Source organism: Drosophila hydei, unplaced genomic scaffold, assembly GCF_003285905.1.
Source record: "Drosophila hydei strain 15085-1641.00,03,60 unplaced genomic scaffold, DhydRS2 tig00008116-arrow-pilon, whole genome shotgun sequence".
Lineage (NCBI taxonomy): Eukaryota > Metazoa > Arthropoda > Insecta > Diptera > Drosophilidae > Drosophila > Drosophila hydei.
The window spans coordinates 235,095-250,685 of NW_022045829.1; the positions used below are offsets into that span (position 1 = coordinate 235,095).

Here is a 15,591-nt window from a genome sequence, read left to right on the forward strand (position 1 = left end):
AAAGACTGCGTCTGCCCTCTCCGCCAACTTGCTGAACTAAAACGAGCACAATGACAGACAAACATTTGCAGTGCCAGTGGCAGCGGCAGCGGCAGTTGCAGTTGCAGTCGTGGCACGTTGGCAATTTCTAGAGACTTCGCTTGTCGTCGCAGCTGATGTACTCAAGTGCAGCGCAAAGAAAGCTGTGAAATGTGCGCCATCATCGACTTCATCATCTTCAACATCTTCAACATCTTCAGCATCTTCATCATCATCATCAACTGTGTGGCACTCTCGTTTGCTCTCTCGCACGCTCTCGACTCTATCTAGCTAGCTCCATCGCTGCTTCTTTTTCTTAGTACTTATTTATGTCTTGGTCGCGTCGGCTCTCACTCAACTTGGCCAACATGTCTATTAACGGTAACTAGGTAAATGTTAGAAATTTGCCGTTAGAAAATTGCCTCTGGCTGTGGCTGCAGTTGCTGCGGTTGATGCCTCACTTTGGCTCCAACAGTCTGCGGTGGCCACAGCTCAAAAATATTCGATTTTTACAGGTACACAAATAAATAAGAAAACATCAAGCGAAATTCCAGATTGATTACAAAGCAAATTTAAGCCAATACTCGACTGAATATATTGAAGACGGCTCAGCGTTAAGTGACCTAATTATTAGGCTGCAACAATAGAAGCTTTCTATTCTATTTTCTTACTTTTTTTAGTACTTTGACCTTTTTAGCTGGCTTAAAAAGGTTCCTCGAATATTGAACTCGATTTGTTAACTTAAGGTGAAAAGGAAATTAATACAATTTCCCACAACAATTTTGATTTGAATGCAAATATAATAATAATAGCTCTTGTTTCTTGTTCTAAACCTAAGTTGAATTGTTTATCGAACTTGACTTGATCGAGTAAAATATTTCTCTTACAACTCACCTTTACAACGCCTTCTACGCCTTAATTTCACATTTAGGGAAGCTTTCACAGAGCCACAAGTTTCATCTGCAAAACTTTAAATATTTCATACGAAATTAATAGCCAAACAGCATGAATAAATTAGACAATGGCTCAGGCTAAAGCTGAAAACGGATACGGGTTATTGATTCTTTCGATTTTTGATAATATATATACCGAGTCGCTGACTGGCTACAGTCGAAACGGGCGAAGTTTTCAAGGCGTTTTAGGTGTGGGCATGTGGCATGACACGAGAGACACACCCCTCATTTGGCCGCTTACGTTTCCACTTAAGAGCTGGTCTAGACACTTCTGACACAAATGCGCCAGGGTCTCAGCAGGTCTCTCTGGGTGTCTCTTCCAGACGGTGCAGTGTCTGGCATTTAATAGAAAACAGAAGGCGATTGCTAAGCTGCGTAAATTTCCGCGTGGAGTTGTCAACGTGGAGACGTGGGGGTGTCATTGCTGACGTCGCGACGGTGCGTGTTGCCCATTGTCTGGAACGTTAGTAGGTGTGAAGCACTTGAGACAGTCGTAAGAGCACATATTGAGACAGGTGGAAGCGTTTCCCCTCATTTTTGTGTCGCAGATTGTCGCAGATGTCGCGGGCTCGGGCAGGCGTTGCAGCAGACGCACTATGTCAACAAATGGGACTAATCTGATGACTGATGGGTGATGACTGATGACTGATGACTGATGACTGATGACTGAGACTGATGACTGATGACTGATGACGATGACTGATGACTGATGACTGATGACTGATGACTGATTGACTGATGACTGATGACTGATGACTGATGACTGGATGACTGATGACTGATGACTGATGGCTGATGACTGATGACTGATGAATGATGACTGATGACTGATGACTGATGACTGATGACTGATGACTGATGACTGATGACTGATGACTGATGCTGATGACTGTGACTGATGATGATGACTGATGACTGATGACTGATGACTGATGACTGATGACTGATGACTGATGACTGATGACTGATGACTGATGACTGATGACTGATGACTGATGACTGATGACTGATGACTGATGACTGATGACTGATGACTGATGACTGATGACTGATGACTGATGACTGATGACTGATGACTGATGACTGATGACTGATGACTGATGACTGATGACTGATGACTGATGACTGATGACTGATGACTGATGACTGATGACTGATGACTGATGACTGATGACTGATGACTGATGACTGATGACTGATGACTGATGACTGATGACTGATGACTGATGACTGATGACTGATGACTGATGACTGATGACTGATGACTGATGACTGATGACTGATGACTGATGACTGATGACTGATGACTGATGACTGATGACTATGACTGATGCTGATGGTGATGACTGATGACTGTTATGACTGATGACTTGATGACTGATGAACTGATGACTGAGGAACTGATACTGATGACTGATGACTGATGACTGATGACTGAGACTGATGACTGATGACTGATGACTGATGACTGATGACTGATGACTGATGACTGATGACTGATGACTGATGACTGATGACTGATGACTGATGACTGATGACTGATGACTGATGACTGATGACTGATGACTGATGACTGATGACTGATGACTGATGACTGATGACTGATGACTGATGACTGATGACTGATGACTGATGACTGATGACTGATGACTGATGACTGATGACTGATGACTGATGACTGATGACTGATGACTGATGACTGATGACTGATGACTGATGACTGATGACTGATGACTGATGACTGATGACTGATGACTGATGATGACTGATGACTGATGACTGATGACTGATGACTGATGACTGATGACTGATGACTGATGACTGATGACTGATGACTGATGACTGATGACTGATGACTGATGACTGATGACTGATGACTGATGACTGATGACTGATGACTGATGACTGATGACTGATGACTGATGACTGATGACTGATGACTGATGACTGATGACTGATGACTGATGACTGATGACTGATGACTGATGACTGATGACTGATGACTGATGACTGATGACTGATGACTGATGACTGATGACTGATGACTGATGACTGATGACTGATGACTGATGACTGATGACTGATGACTGATGACTGATGACTGATGACTGATGACTGATGACTGATGACTGATGACTGATGACTGATGACTGATGACTGATGACTGATGACTGATGACTGATGACTGATGACTGATGACTGATGACTGATGACTGATGACTGATGACTGATGACTGATGACTGATGACTGATGACTGATGACTGATGACTGATGACTGATGACTGATGACTGATGACTGATGACTGATGACTGATGACTGATGACTGATGACTGATGACTGATGACTGATGACTGATGACTGATGACTGATGACTGATGACTGATGACTGATGACTGATGACTGATGACTGATGACTGATGACTGATGACTGATGACTGATGACTGATGACTGATGACTGATACTGATGACTGATGACTGATGACTGGACTGATGACTAATGACTGATGACTGATGACTAAGAAATTACGCTATTTAACGTAATCGAATTTCTTACAATACCAACATATGTCCGCCAGTGCAAATTAGATGGCTTTTGAGATGGTTCAATGAACTGTACACCTGGTTATACAATACCAAATGACCAACACCTCTGTCGAAAAACTGCCCCAACACTTTGGAAGGTGCGATAAATGCAAGAACAGGATAGAATGTACGAAATATACAAAAGAAGCCCATTAAATAAAAGCTGCATTAACAGCAAAATAAAAATAAAAACAAAAACATACAACAACAACAAAGTAAGAGACTATTTAGTGGTTGCAGTTGCCACCATCACACAACAAAGGCATCACATTTCGCCACAGACAAAAAGAGGTTGAGTGGGGAATCCCAGGAAAGGCAATGCAATGCAATGTTGCAATCCAAAACAAAAAGATTAAAATACCTTTTATTGGTATAGAAAGCAGTCAAAAAGTCAACTCAGACTGTACAAAGTTCATATACTACAGAGGGCCTTACCTCGTCTTGGCTGGGCAAAGTTTTTATCAACGAATCTTAAACTGAATTCATGAGTTTCTTACCATTGGGGGAAATTTTCGTAATTATTTTAAATATTTATTTATTGATTGCGAAGGTTCAGTTTTTGCAAAGAACCGTTAAGCTGTTCGTGCTACAATAAACATATTTAGACCTTGGACGTAACAAAGAAAACTTTGCTGCTGAAAAAATCGAAACTTTTCCATTGCCTACAAAAGTTTTTCTTGGATCCTTTGCATTTGTTGGGCTTGAAAAGAAGTTGAATACGAATAGATGTAATATATATATATTCATATATAATATAATTAATAAAAATTATATAAATATTATATATATATTATATAAATATATTTAAGATAAGATTTGCAGATATTTTGTAATTGATATTTTGAAAATGACTTAAATTATATATTTTGTATCATATTAAAAGCGCAACAATTCTTTATATAATAATACTTTTTAACGAGATCATTTCTAAAACTTGCTCTTTTATTAAAAAAATTTAATTGACTTAAAATCAAAGAAACTCGTCTTGAATTAATATTATTAGCGTTTTATGGAACTGGATATGCCACATATTGAACATCTTAAAGAGTATAGCTCCTATTGTGTTCTCAGCATAAATTGATTTGAAAAAAATTGTTTCCATCGAACTCAGATTTCTACTCGAATCAGTTAACTCTCAATAACGCCTCGCACAGAAGCAGCAAACGCAAAAACGTAAAGCCGAGTGAAGCTTTGTAGTCAGTTATTAATTGTAGCCAAACCCTTTTGCCATTTTCTTACAATGTTTTATTGCAGATAAAGCTAAACGGCTAACAAGCATTGTTTAGGCCATGTCTGAAAAGCATGTTCTAATAAATTGAATCTAAACTGTTAAAGTGCGCCGAACAAGCAGACGGAAGAGAGAAACTGTTGCAGATACTAAAGCTCCTAGTATGGTGCGGCTTAATGTTATCGAGCAACAAAGTAGCAGTAACATAAACGATAGCAGCAGCAGCAGCAGCAGCAACGGCAGCGGCAGCAGCAGCAGTAACTCAACTCACAACAACGTCAGCAGCCACAATGCGGGCAGATACTCATCCGCAACATCGTCCACGACGAGCCTGAATAGCTCATTGAAGTCCGCTTCGCCAGTTGCTAATATCGTAATGGTGCAGAATACACCGGTCTCGGCACCGCAAGCGGCACCACAGCTGGTGGCGCCAACGGTTCAGTTGCAGCAGCAGCAACAGCAGCAGCAACAGCAGCAGCAGCCGCAGCAGCACTCGTCCTCGGACGGCAGTTCAAACAATTGTTCGCTGCCGTCGTCGCCGCCATTGCTGCAGCAAACGGCGACACCGCCACAGGGTGCCCAAATTGTGCCACCAGTGTGTGCGTTACATCATCCGCAGCAGCAGCAGCAGCATCAGCAGCAGCTGGCTCTGCTGGCAGCTATGCAACATCATCATCATATGCTGCAGCCGCCGCCGCCGCCTAACAATGGCATACATCATGGGCCACCGAACCCTTCAGCCACGCATCAACAGCAGCAACAGCAGACCCATGAGAATGGACACGGTGGCATCTCGCCTAATGGCAGCTCGGGTGACTCTTCGGCCAGCAGCGTTAGCAGCGTGTCAAGCAATAGCGGCGTCGGTGGCAGCCAGGGAAGTGGCGCCAGCAATGGCACCAACGGCATCGGGCCGCCAGTTCAAGCCGCGCTGCCCCCCGGCCCGCTCTACATTCAATACCCAGGCGATTTCTTTCCATCGGAATACTACATAGCGCCGCACCCGCACGAGGGCATCTGTCCACAGCATCCACACCATCCGCACGCGCATCAACACCAGCATCAGCATCAGCATCAGCATCAGCATCATCATCAGCCCATGTGCGCCATCTCGGCGGAATATGGTGAGTTAAACCAACGAAAATTCCTTCGGCTGTGGGCTGCTAATTACAGCCGTCGTAATCCCAGCAGCCGTCTCACCACGTCACGAAAGTTTATTAAGACCCTTTACAGCTGGCTGTGGTTAATTATTTTCAAAATCAACGATGAGTCTAGAAACTATGCCCGAAGCCCACTTAAGCTGCGGCAACTTTCTGCCGAAAGACTAGAAAGATTAGTTTCGCACTTACAATTGAAAATTGAAAATGAAAAACAAGCCAAAGCCAAACACAAACTGCAGCCAACGCAAACTTATAGTATCAGTAAAAAGTGGCTACTGGCTTGACAAGATACGCCCACACAATAAACGCGAGCGAATTAATCTAGAGGCAAACAGGGTGTCTGGACTAGAAGAAAATATAAGAATATAAGTGAAAAGTGACTAGAGCTGGCTAGTGACTAGTTAACTTAGCAGGCATCGTTAAAAAGTCAATCATAATTTATAATTTTGATACACTTTTTTAGTCACTCTCAATAACATATAATTGCGCTAAATGAGCGCGAAAAATATTATAATAAAATAAAAATAGTAAATGATTACGATAAATTGTAAAAAATATTTGGATAGCAAAATATTTGCAAGAATTTAAAAACCATGTTAAAAGCTTAAAAGTTTAATTTAAAGTTCATAATATAGCTATAATAAGCTCATAATATAATCCAACACATCTGCTTCTATCACAAATGGAACACCCTGTATAGACGTGTTGCTTGTATGTGACTTATCTAAATAGTAACGCTCTGTAAAAAACACAAAAAAAATGTCACAAGCTGACTCACAGTTGACTTAATTAAACATGAGTTACATGAAGTAGATAAATATTCGTATAACGTAATTAAACTGGATCTGCTCTAGCCTTATCTTTACCGAACAGAGATCTTTAATTGATTCAGCTTGAGTATCTCAGGCATCTTTAAGGACACCTTGAGGCCTGTGGCATACGCAAACTAAAACTTATGGGCTAATTGGCAAATTGAATTAGGTTTCCATCAACAAACTTTGTGGAGACAGTTGCTTTTTAGCCTAAAGTGGTAATTGCATGTGCTTGGACTGCTGTCTACTCACATGTTCTCTTCACTCACACGTTGCCAACGTGCCAAGGTGCCAAGAGCCATGTGGCAATAGAATCTAAAGTATATGCTTTCATTAAAGGCCATAATTTCCAATTACATGACTGGCCATGCCTGGGCCACCCCACACTTACCAATCCCAACCCCAACCCCAACCCCAGCCCCAACTCTGTTTGTGTTACAACAATGTTTTCGCCACTCTCCCCCTCCGGCTCTGCACTGATTGTAGTTAATCGAATAAACTTGCAAAGGAAATGGCACTAAGTGCGTGTTGGACTCAGGCTAGACTTCTAATGGAATTTGCTCCCGGGGCGCGGTCGCCCTCGCCATGGCGTATGCATAGCAAGCTATAATTATAAGAATGCTGAGCATGCTTTTATGACCCACTTCCTCAAAAAGTGCTAGCCGAGATTGCCGCTTTGTGCGAAGCAGTGGAACACATTTTTCGAGGCAGGCATCTCTAAATTGAATTGGCGTAGTTTATACTTTACATGCCCACATAGTCCAGAGCAGCCACTGCTCTTATCAACAGTGAACTTCTCATTGTGCTAAATGCCAAGTAACTAGTTCACTCTAGCTCTAAGAGATATGTACTCATGGATATATTAGATATTACTAGAAAGGATTTAATAATATTGCAGTAGAAACAACAACTGAAGACTCTACTGCACTATAATCTATAATAGATACCGATTCACTATTATATAATATATATAATGCTTAACTGATTCCCTTATATATGCTCAAGATTCCATCTAAAACTCACATCAAATTTCATTGAAATACCAGTGGAATTTATGGGGTATTTATGAGGTTAGTGAACAAACTATTTTATAATGACATTAACATTACCTAAAACATGACTGTAAATAACTTAATTAAAGGTCTCAAGCATGTGCAACCTAAACGCGACCTGCCCTTAGCCACTTTTGGTCTAGCGAGCCCTGACCTTTGTAATTTTGTAATTAACTGTATGATAATTATTTCTCTAAGCACTTGCTCGACTTGCTCGCTCTCTCCCTCTGTCTATCTCTTACTGAAACAGTTGATTTCTCGCTGCCTCTGACTCACGCTTGAGCATTTCTGATGCTATTTGCATATGGATCTGCTCTTCAAGCAAAACAAGTTTTTTCTTCAGCTCAAATTTATGAGGGCTCTTAAAGCACGAAAATGTCATCGTGAGTGCCCAACCAGTTCTTGAACAATCAGCAATGCCGACATTTAGCTACCTATCCATACGTCTCTAGATACATATTATATGTACAGATTTAATTGCTTTATACTGTACATAAGTGAATATATATGAATATTTATATATATATATATATATATGAATATATATATATATATATATATATATATATATATATATATATATATATATATATATATATATATATATATATATATATATATATTTATTTATTTCATTTAATGTTCTAGCATGAGCAAGAAATCTGTCTTATTTAATCTTATACTAGGAAGCAATCTAATTTAGTATGTCTAATAATCATAAATAATAAAGATTTGCATTTATTTAAGCAAATATCTAGTCGTTCGTATTTGTGGCTTATAGTAGCCACGATTAATAGGAATGTAATTCCATTAAAAGCTAGGCTTTAATCTATTTTATTTAGTCTTTAAGCTGATCCTTTATAAATTTATTAAGTTTAAAGCCTAATTTAATTTAGTCACTCGATCAAGACGACTAACTACGTTGTACGCAAAATATTTATTTATTCTCTATAAAAGTTTTTAAATATATAAATTTGTTCAAGCCTTGTGCACCTGTTTTCCATATGAACACGCAATTCTTCAAAGCTATAAGACCTCAAGCTCTCATTTATATATATTGCACGCATTTTATTTATATTATGTGTTAGCTGCTTCCTATTATTATCATTCATCTGCTCTGCATCGAGTTGAGGTATTCTTCTAGTCAGTCACTCACCCCTAGAGTACTCTAAAGTCTCTATAATTTTTGTATCTTTATATTTATCTTCATATATAAATCGAATTTCACTGTGAATGAAATCCTTAAATTGCTTTAAATTCGTGAACGAGCGCAACAAGTGCTTAGGCAGGTGTTAAAGGTATTTTGTTTTGGCCAATTCTTTAGCTGAGCTGTTGACGGTATTTTCGTGTATCTCGCTTAGCTGGATGTGACCTTGTCGCCAGACGCGTGAATAACCTAGACAGGCGGCCGCTGCAAAGCTGTGGCTTACCTTTGGCCAGCATTCCACGTGTTGCGAATTCTGTGTCTTTGTGTTTTTTTTTTGGTTTTTTTTTAATAGTCTTTGAATACGTTCGGCAAATGTGCTGGAGCCAAAAATGGGCAGAGACAACACATAAAATAGTCTACAAACTTGGAAATTAAACAATATTAGTTGACAACATTTAAATTATGCAAGCATAAATCTCAAGCTATATATGTAGATGCACACACACACACACACACATACATGCACATGTACATATAAAAATGGCGCCCAGCAACTAACTGCTGTGTGTGTGTGTGTAAGTGCGTGTGTGTGTGCTTATTATTTGAACATATTTTATGTGTCTTTTGAACGCATTTTATTTATTTCGTCGTATTTCTCTTGACTCTGGTGGAAAAAACTGCAGCCGGAATGGCAGCGCAGTTTTCATTTATTTTCTGTTACTCTGCTCATTGTTGTTGCTGCTGCTGCTGCTGTTGTTGTTGTTGTCACTGCTGGTACTCTTGGCTAGGGCCACTTATGGCCCTAGCGCCCAAGCGGGTTCAACAACCGACAAAAAAGGAGAAGCAATGCAAAAAATTGGCATCAAACAACAGAACTTACTTAAGATAAGCGGGGCGGGGCGGGGCGGGGCGGTACGGCTGTGGAGCGATGACTGTTTGAAGGGATGACGAACGGGGCCGTAGGAAGTGGCAACACACATGCAACGTGCATTAAAAATTGTAACTGTACCAACTTTTATCTCGCTCGCTCTGCCTCTCTTACACTTAGCAGAATACAGTTCATATCCTACTTCAGCCCGCTGACAAGCTGAGTGCCATTCTCTTAATTCTCTATATTCGCAGTTCTACATACTAGAGATATATATGTATATATATATATATCTATGTATGTGTTGCATGTTATATATGCTTCAATTGATTTTTTTTCTTTTTTTTTTGGCTTTGTCGCTGCTGATGATTTGCTTTTTCTAACCACTAAAATATGGCATATACAATATGATTAAGCTTTGAAAGCGACTTATCGAAGCCTAAGCTATACTGTCGCTTAATGATTTTTTTAAGAAAAAAGCTACTTCCATCTTTAACTTACCTTGCATATGCAGCTTACAGGTGTACCACTTTAGACTTAAATAAAAAATATTCGACACAAAAGTTAAAACTCAAACAAGTGCTCTTAATAAGTACACTTTTTTAGCTCAGTGTCACACACATATAACAAAATTTGTCATTGTTGAGTTGGGAATTTGTAATTAATTTGAAAACAGTCTTAAGCTATTTATGACAGCTTTTTATCTTTCGCATATGGTAAGGCTCAACTGTCGGAACAGAAATGGATGCTTAAGAAATTTTGCTAATCTTTGAACATTTATCAATAAAAATATATATGATAATATGAATGGATTTTCATAATTTTGCTACACTAAAGAGCGACAAAAAGTTGTCTTAATAAGCGAGCAACAACTAAAGGTTTATTTATGTCTTCAATTCATATTTGTCTGGAAATCACAGAACAAAGAACGACAAATGGCATGCAGATCTAAGGCTAAAAGCATAGACTTTACTTGGAAATTTTTGGAAATTTGTTTAGTTTACGACAGATTTCATAAACGAAATATTTTTGCTAATGGAATTTTGGAAAAATATTCCATGGAACCAAAGCTGTATTCATGGAAACTCAACTGAGTATCGATTTTCACATCATTCCTTCTAACATCATTGAGGACTTGAGAGTTTTAATTCTCGTATCTTGTGTTTGCTGTTGCCTCCAGGTAAACGACGCTAAAATAATGTGAATGAATTTAGTCGCACTCGAAGTGTAGCCAAGTGTAAGTGCAAGTGCAAGTGGAAAACTCAAGAGCGCTTTCAATTAGCGATTGCTGGCAAAACTTTTGAATGCCATTCGAAATGGCCGTAGTACTATATCTGTGTGGCAAGAGCTGCTGGCTGCTGGCTGCTGGCTGCTCTGCTACCTTTCCAATGCAAAGGCGTGCGGCTGGCTGTGGTGCACGGGACAAGGTCAGACAGACAAACGTTCAACTTTTTTACAGTTATGCAATCACAGCGTTGTGTGGGGACACCTCAGGCAACGCAGGCAACTCGGGCAACTCAATCCCATTTCCTGACCGCACATCTTTAGAGTTGGCAAGCAGACGCCTGTGTTGCCTGCAAATCTTTCAACTTTTTATGGGCACTCGCAAATGCGGCAACTTAACGAGGTCAGGGTGAGGCCATATCTGGCTCTGATCATGGGTGTGGATAGAACTACACTCGAACGGAGATGATGATGATGATGTCACTGCTCATAGGATTTAGTATGCTGTCAAACAGTTATATGCATATACGTCTCAAGATATACGTTATCAAAATGGCAGCTGCAATTTAGATTGTAACAGCTCCTTAGAGTACTTTGCATGCAAAGATAGAGAGGGGGAGAGAGGGAGAGAGAGAGAGAGAGCAGCAATCATCGTCATTAAACTTGACAAGTTTTTGGTAGGCAAAACCCATTAATTTATATTGCACGCAAGTTGCTGATCTGCTTGCAACTCAGTTGCATGCAAGAAGTGGCAACAATGTTTACGCGAATGCATACACCAAGCTGTAAAAGTCGATTAAGTCATCAGCGAAACTTAAATCCTGCCAAACAGAGCCAGTTGAATAATATGAAGCTGTGCATCTGTTTTTGCCACTGCCTCAATTGCTGCATGAGTGGACCTGTCCGGCGTGATCTTATAGGAAATTGGTCCAAATATGTCATCGTAATTTATTAAATATCGATAAGAATCGATGTTGAGAGTTGGGGAGAAGAGGAAATAATTACAACATTATAACAATAAGAAAAAATGCATATTTTATTTAATTTAAAATATATGAAAATTATGTAAATTTAAAAAAAAAATGTAGAAAATTATAATTAAAAAAATACATATTTCAGTAAGGAAACGAAAGCAGTAGAGAGCTTAACTCTTTTTCATGCAACAGAAACAGAGTTCAAGAAGATAAGCTCCTGTCGTTTGAATAATATATATATATATATATTTATACATATATATATAATCTAGATATAGATATGTACATATGTCTAGCTTGCCGATTGGAACTTCTTCCTCTTTAAGTCAAACACAGTAGCTTCTACTGTGACAGCTACTCATGCAGTGCTGTGACTCATAAAGTGAGCTCACTTAAAATTTAGTTTTAGTGAATTTCACTCAAGCTTAATATTGACTTAAATAAATAAATAAATAGGCAAGTGTTGTTAATGAATGTTTAACCTATGCCCCGGAGCTAAACTTATTTGAAAATATTTACGCTAAAAATTGGTTTGATGATTCATTAAACAAGGCTGTTGCCTATAGCCAGGGTATATCGTGGCAACTAACTAATCATTAATTAAACTAACTTTATTTACTAACAGTTGGGCCAATGACTTAGTGCAAAGGGCGCAGTGAGTATAGATAGCTATCTACTTCTTTTGATAGTGTAAAGTATATTTAGTTTACATCAATAAAAGCCGACAAATATTCCGAGTCGTGGTCATAGAGATTAAGAGAATCAAGTACTTCAGTACCTCAGTGTCTATAGACTTTAAAATTAGTTTTGGCAATTGCTCAAGCCATGATTTCATTGCCAATGATTTGGAATAATTGAGCTTTGCAGATGTTTTGCGACTCAGCGCAAAGGCATGCCAGCTGCCAGCGGAGGGCAAGCCAAACTTTATACGAGGGGAATCCGTGCACAGCTGCATTTGTACAGTTGATAACGAAATATTAAACTTGTTTCCGCATTTGTCATGAAATACTTTTTGCAATTACTTAATATCAATGCGTTTAACTAGAACTTGCAATGCCTCTCGAATTAACAATTTCAATTTTAGTATTTAAAATATTATTATAAAAGACAAAAGCACACCTGTCACTAAGTTCGGGATTGTGTTACCTGCGCAAGTATGTGGGTGCGAAGACGGGTTTAGTTCCCTTTAATTAACTACCTTGCAAGATTTGCTTGCCAAATGAATACCAACGTTATACGGCCAGGCAGCTTGGTGCGCCGTTAAGCTGTTTAGCATTAATTAAGTTTCAGTTTAGTTGCAAACACTCCGCTCGGGCTGGCATTTTACTGTCTGCTGGCCAAATGGTAAGCTCCACCGCGTCTCCACCCGCAACGGAAATTCCCGATTCCCAATCCCCGCTACACAAACCCCTGCTGCTTTTTAACACTTTCAATGTGTCTAGTCAGCTTTTATACTCTTGCTGAGGGCATATTTGTAATGCTGGCATATATATAAATATAATATCTATCAGTCTATATATATATCTAAATTAGAAATCATAATTTTTGGCAATTTTTCTACCCTTTTCTCTATAAAGAAATGGGTATAATAGCTTGTGCAAAGAAACCATAAATCGCTGTCTCTTCCAAGCGGATATTTAGAGTCAATAAATGGTGTATGTGGGTTAAGGCGCAATTCACAAAAAAAAAACCCCAAAATATTACAACTTCTCACCAACCAATTTCAAAAAAAACAAACTCATTCATAAATAAATTTCTGTTTAAGTGATTCATATATTATTAGGATGTTTAATCAAAAAGCTTTCTCTAGAAATATTTTTATATATCTACGCGACTCTCTGTTGTCTGTGTGGTCAGAGTATATTCAAGTCGTGCACTTTCTTCACTAAGATAAACATTCAGACAGACATTCGCTGCATTTTAAATGGATTGCATTTTGAGCAGTTGCAGTCGCCGTCGCAGTCGTTATCGACTATCATGAATTTTACTTTGCAACGGCATGCCTCAACGCACTAAACCGACATTTTTACACCTAAGTGGTGGAGGCAAACGTGTAATGGAGTCGCAGTTGAAGTACGGCTGGCTATGCGCGTCTGCTTTTTACGGCTGATTAGGTCAGAGCCCGAGCTCTACGAATATTTATATGCTGAGCAGTTAAACAATGCAAGAAATTAATGCAGCAATATAAGATTTAAATTTAACTCTCTCTAAGACTCTTAGAACAATTCCCTTATTCTTGCTTATAGCTATAAGTTCCTGATTAAGTACTCAAATATTCATAAGAAAAGTGCAAAGTTATTTAAGAATTTATTTGCCATAATGTGGAACGACAGAGCTAAAGCAGATTAGCGCGTAAAAGTTTTAAAGCACTTTTCCGATGACGATGGACTTGCTTCATTAACGATATCCTTAACGCACTGCACAGCCTTGGAGCCCGGTTTGATTGTGCACTAAACCTTTACTTTCCTTCGTGCTATCTTTATAGGTCCAACGGCCGTTCAAATGGTCTCCCACAACCGGCAGCCGCCGACGATGACGATGCCGGTGCAGGTGCCGCCTTATGTGAATGAGAACGGAACCTTGACGCATGTGGTGCTGCCACCGCAGCAATACCAGCAGCTGCACACCGGCCAGGGACATCTGCATGCAGCGCCATTCGTAAGTAACAATAATTTTAAGTACCCATTCAGGTGTTTGCATTTGATTAAGTTACCCAAAGGCTGGCCAGAGCGACTGCCATTGACCCAAAATGCTCAACTCGTTCACTGATTCAGCAAAAGATACAACTCACTCATTAGCGAAACTCATCGAATCCACTACAACTGAATCAGCAAAGTGTAGCGCAGTTCATTAAATTGAAGCAGAATTCCCAACACATACAAATTTCTCTAATGAGTGCTCTACATGCAGTCTAGAATTTCCAAGCTCATTCGCACTCAGTTACACTATTTCTCTACTGGGAAAAATGCAATAATTATAAAACATTTGTGTGCAACTATTAGCAGCTCAAGTGGCCTCATGGATATACAAAATTCCACAATGAAATGCTTTAATTTGATAAGTTTCTATTGGAATTTTGTAAGCCAAACTTGTAGCTAACAAATGCAGCAGCTTTAAGCCAGCTCTTATTGACTAGGCTGAGTAGAGGTCTTCTGTCGGCAGTCAGTCAGTTGTTCAGTTGTTCAGTTGGTCAATTGGTCAATCAATTGGGCTGCTTCTCGCCTCTCATTATCAAAAACATCAAATTTCTTACTAATTGAGCGCCAATTATAATACAAAACACAAACAATAACAATTGCCAATGCAAATTTTATTTTCAAGCGAAATGCGAAATACGAAAAGGCGTATGGGCATATAGATACCCTGTAACTAGTTATCTGTACTTGTTGCTCTCTTCAATATGAAATAATTCAGATCTCTGACTACGTTCAAACAGGCAGATAAATAATGTTATCTCAAGCTGTATATGAATCTTAGGGCCTCACACGAATATGCTCGCTTTGTTTGCATTGTGTATAGAGTAAATTACGTACGTAATAAATTTTTTTATTGCGCAAACCAGATTCAGTTGA

At 39.2% G+C, this 15,591-nt stretch overlaps 1 protein-coding gene across 1 annotated transcript in view; it reads left to right on the top strand.

Moving 5' to 3' along the window:
* Positions 1 to 15,591, top strand: part of LOC111594186 (fibronectin type-III domain-containing protein 3A) — a 34,556-nt gene that overhangs the window by 10,981 nt on the left and 7,984 nt on the right. Inside the window, exons 3-4 of the mRNA XM_030224638.1 lie at positions 4,812 to 5,906; positions 14,505 to 14,677. Of these exons, the coding sequence (XP_030080498.1) occupies positions 4,949 to 5,906; positions 14,505 to 14,677 (1,131 nt within the window). The 5' untranslated portion in view covers positions 4,812 to 4,948. The remainder of the gene's footprint in view (positions 1 to 4,811; positions 5,907 to 14,504; positions 14,678 to 15,591) is intronic.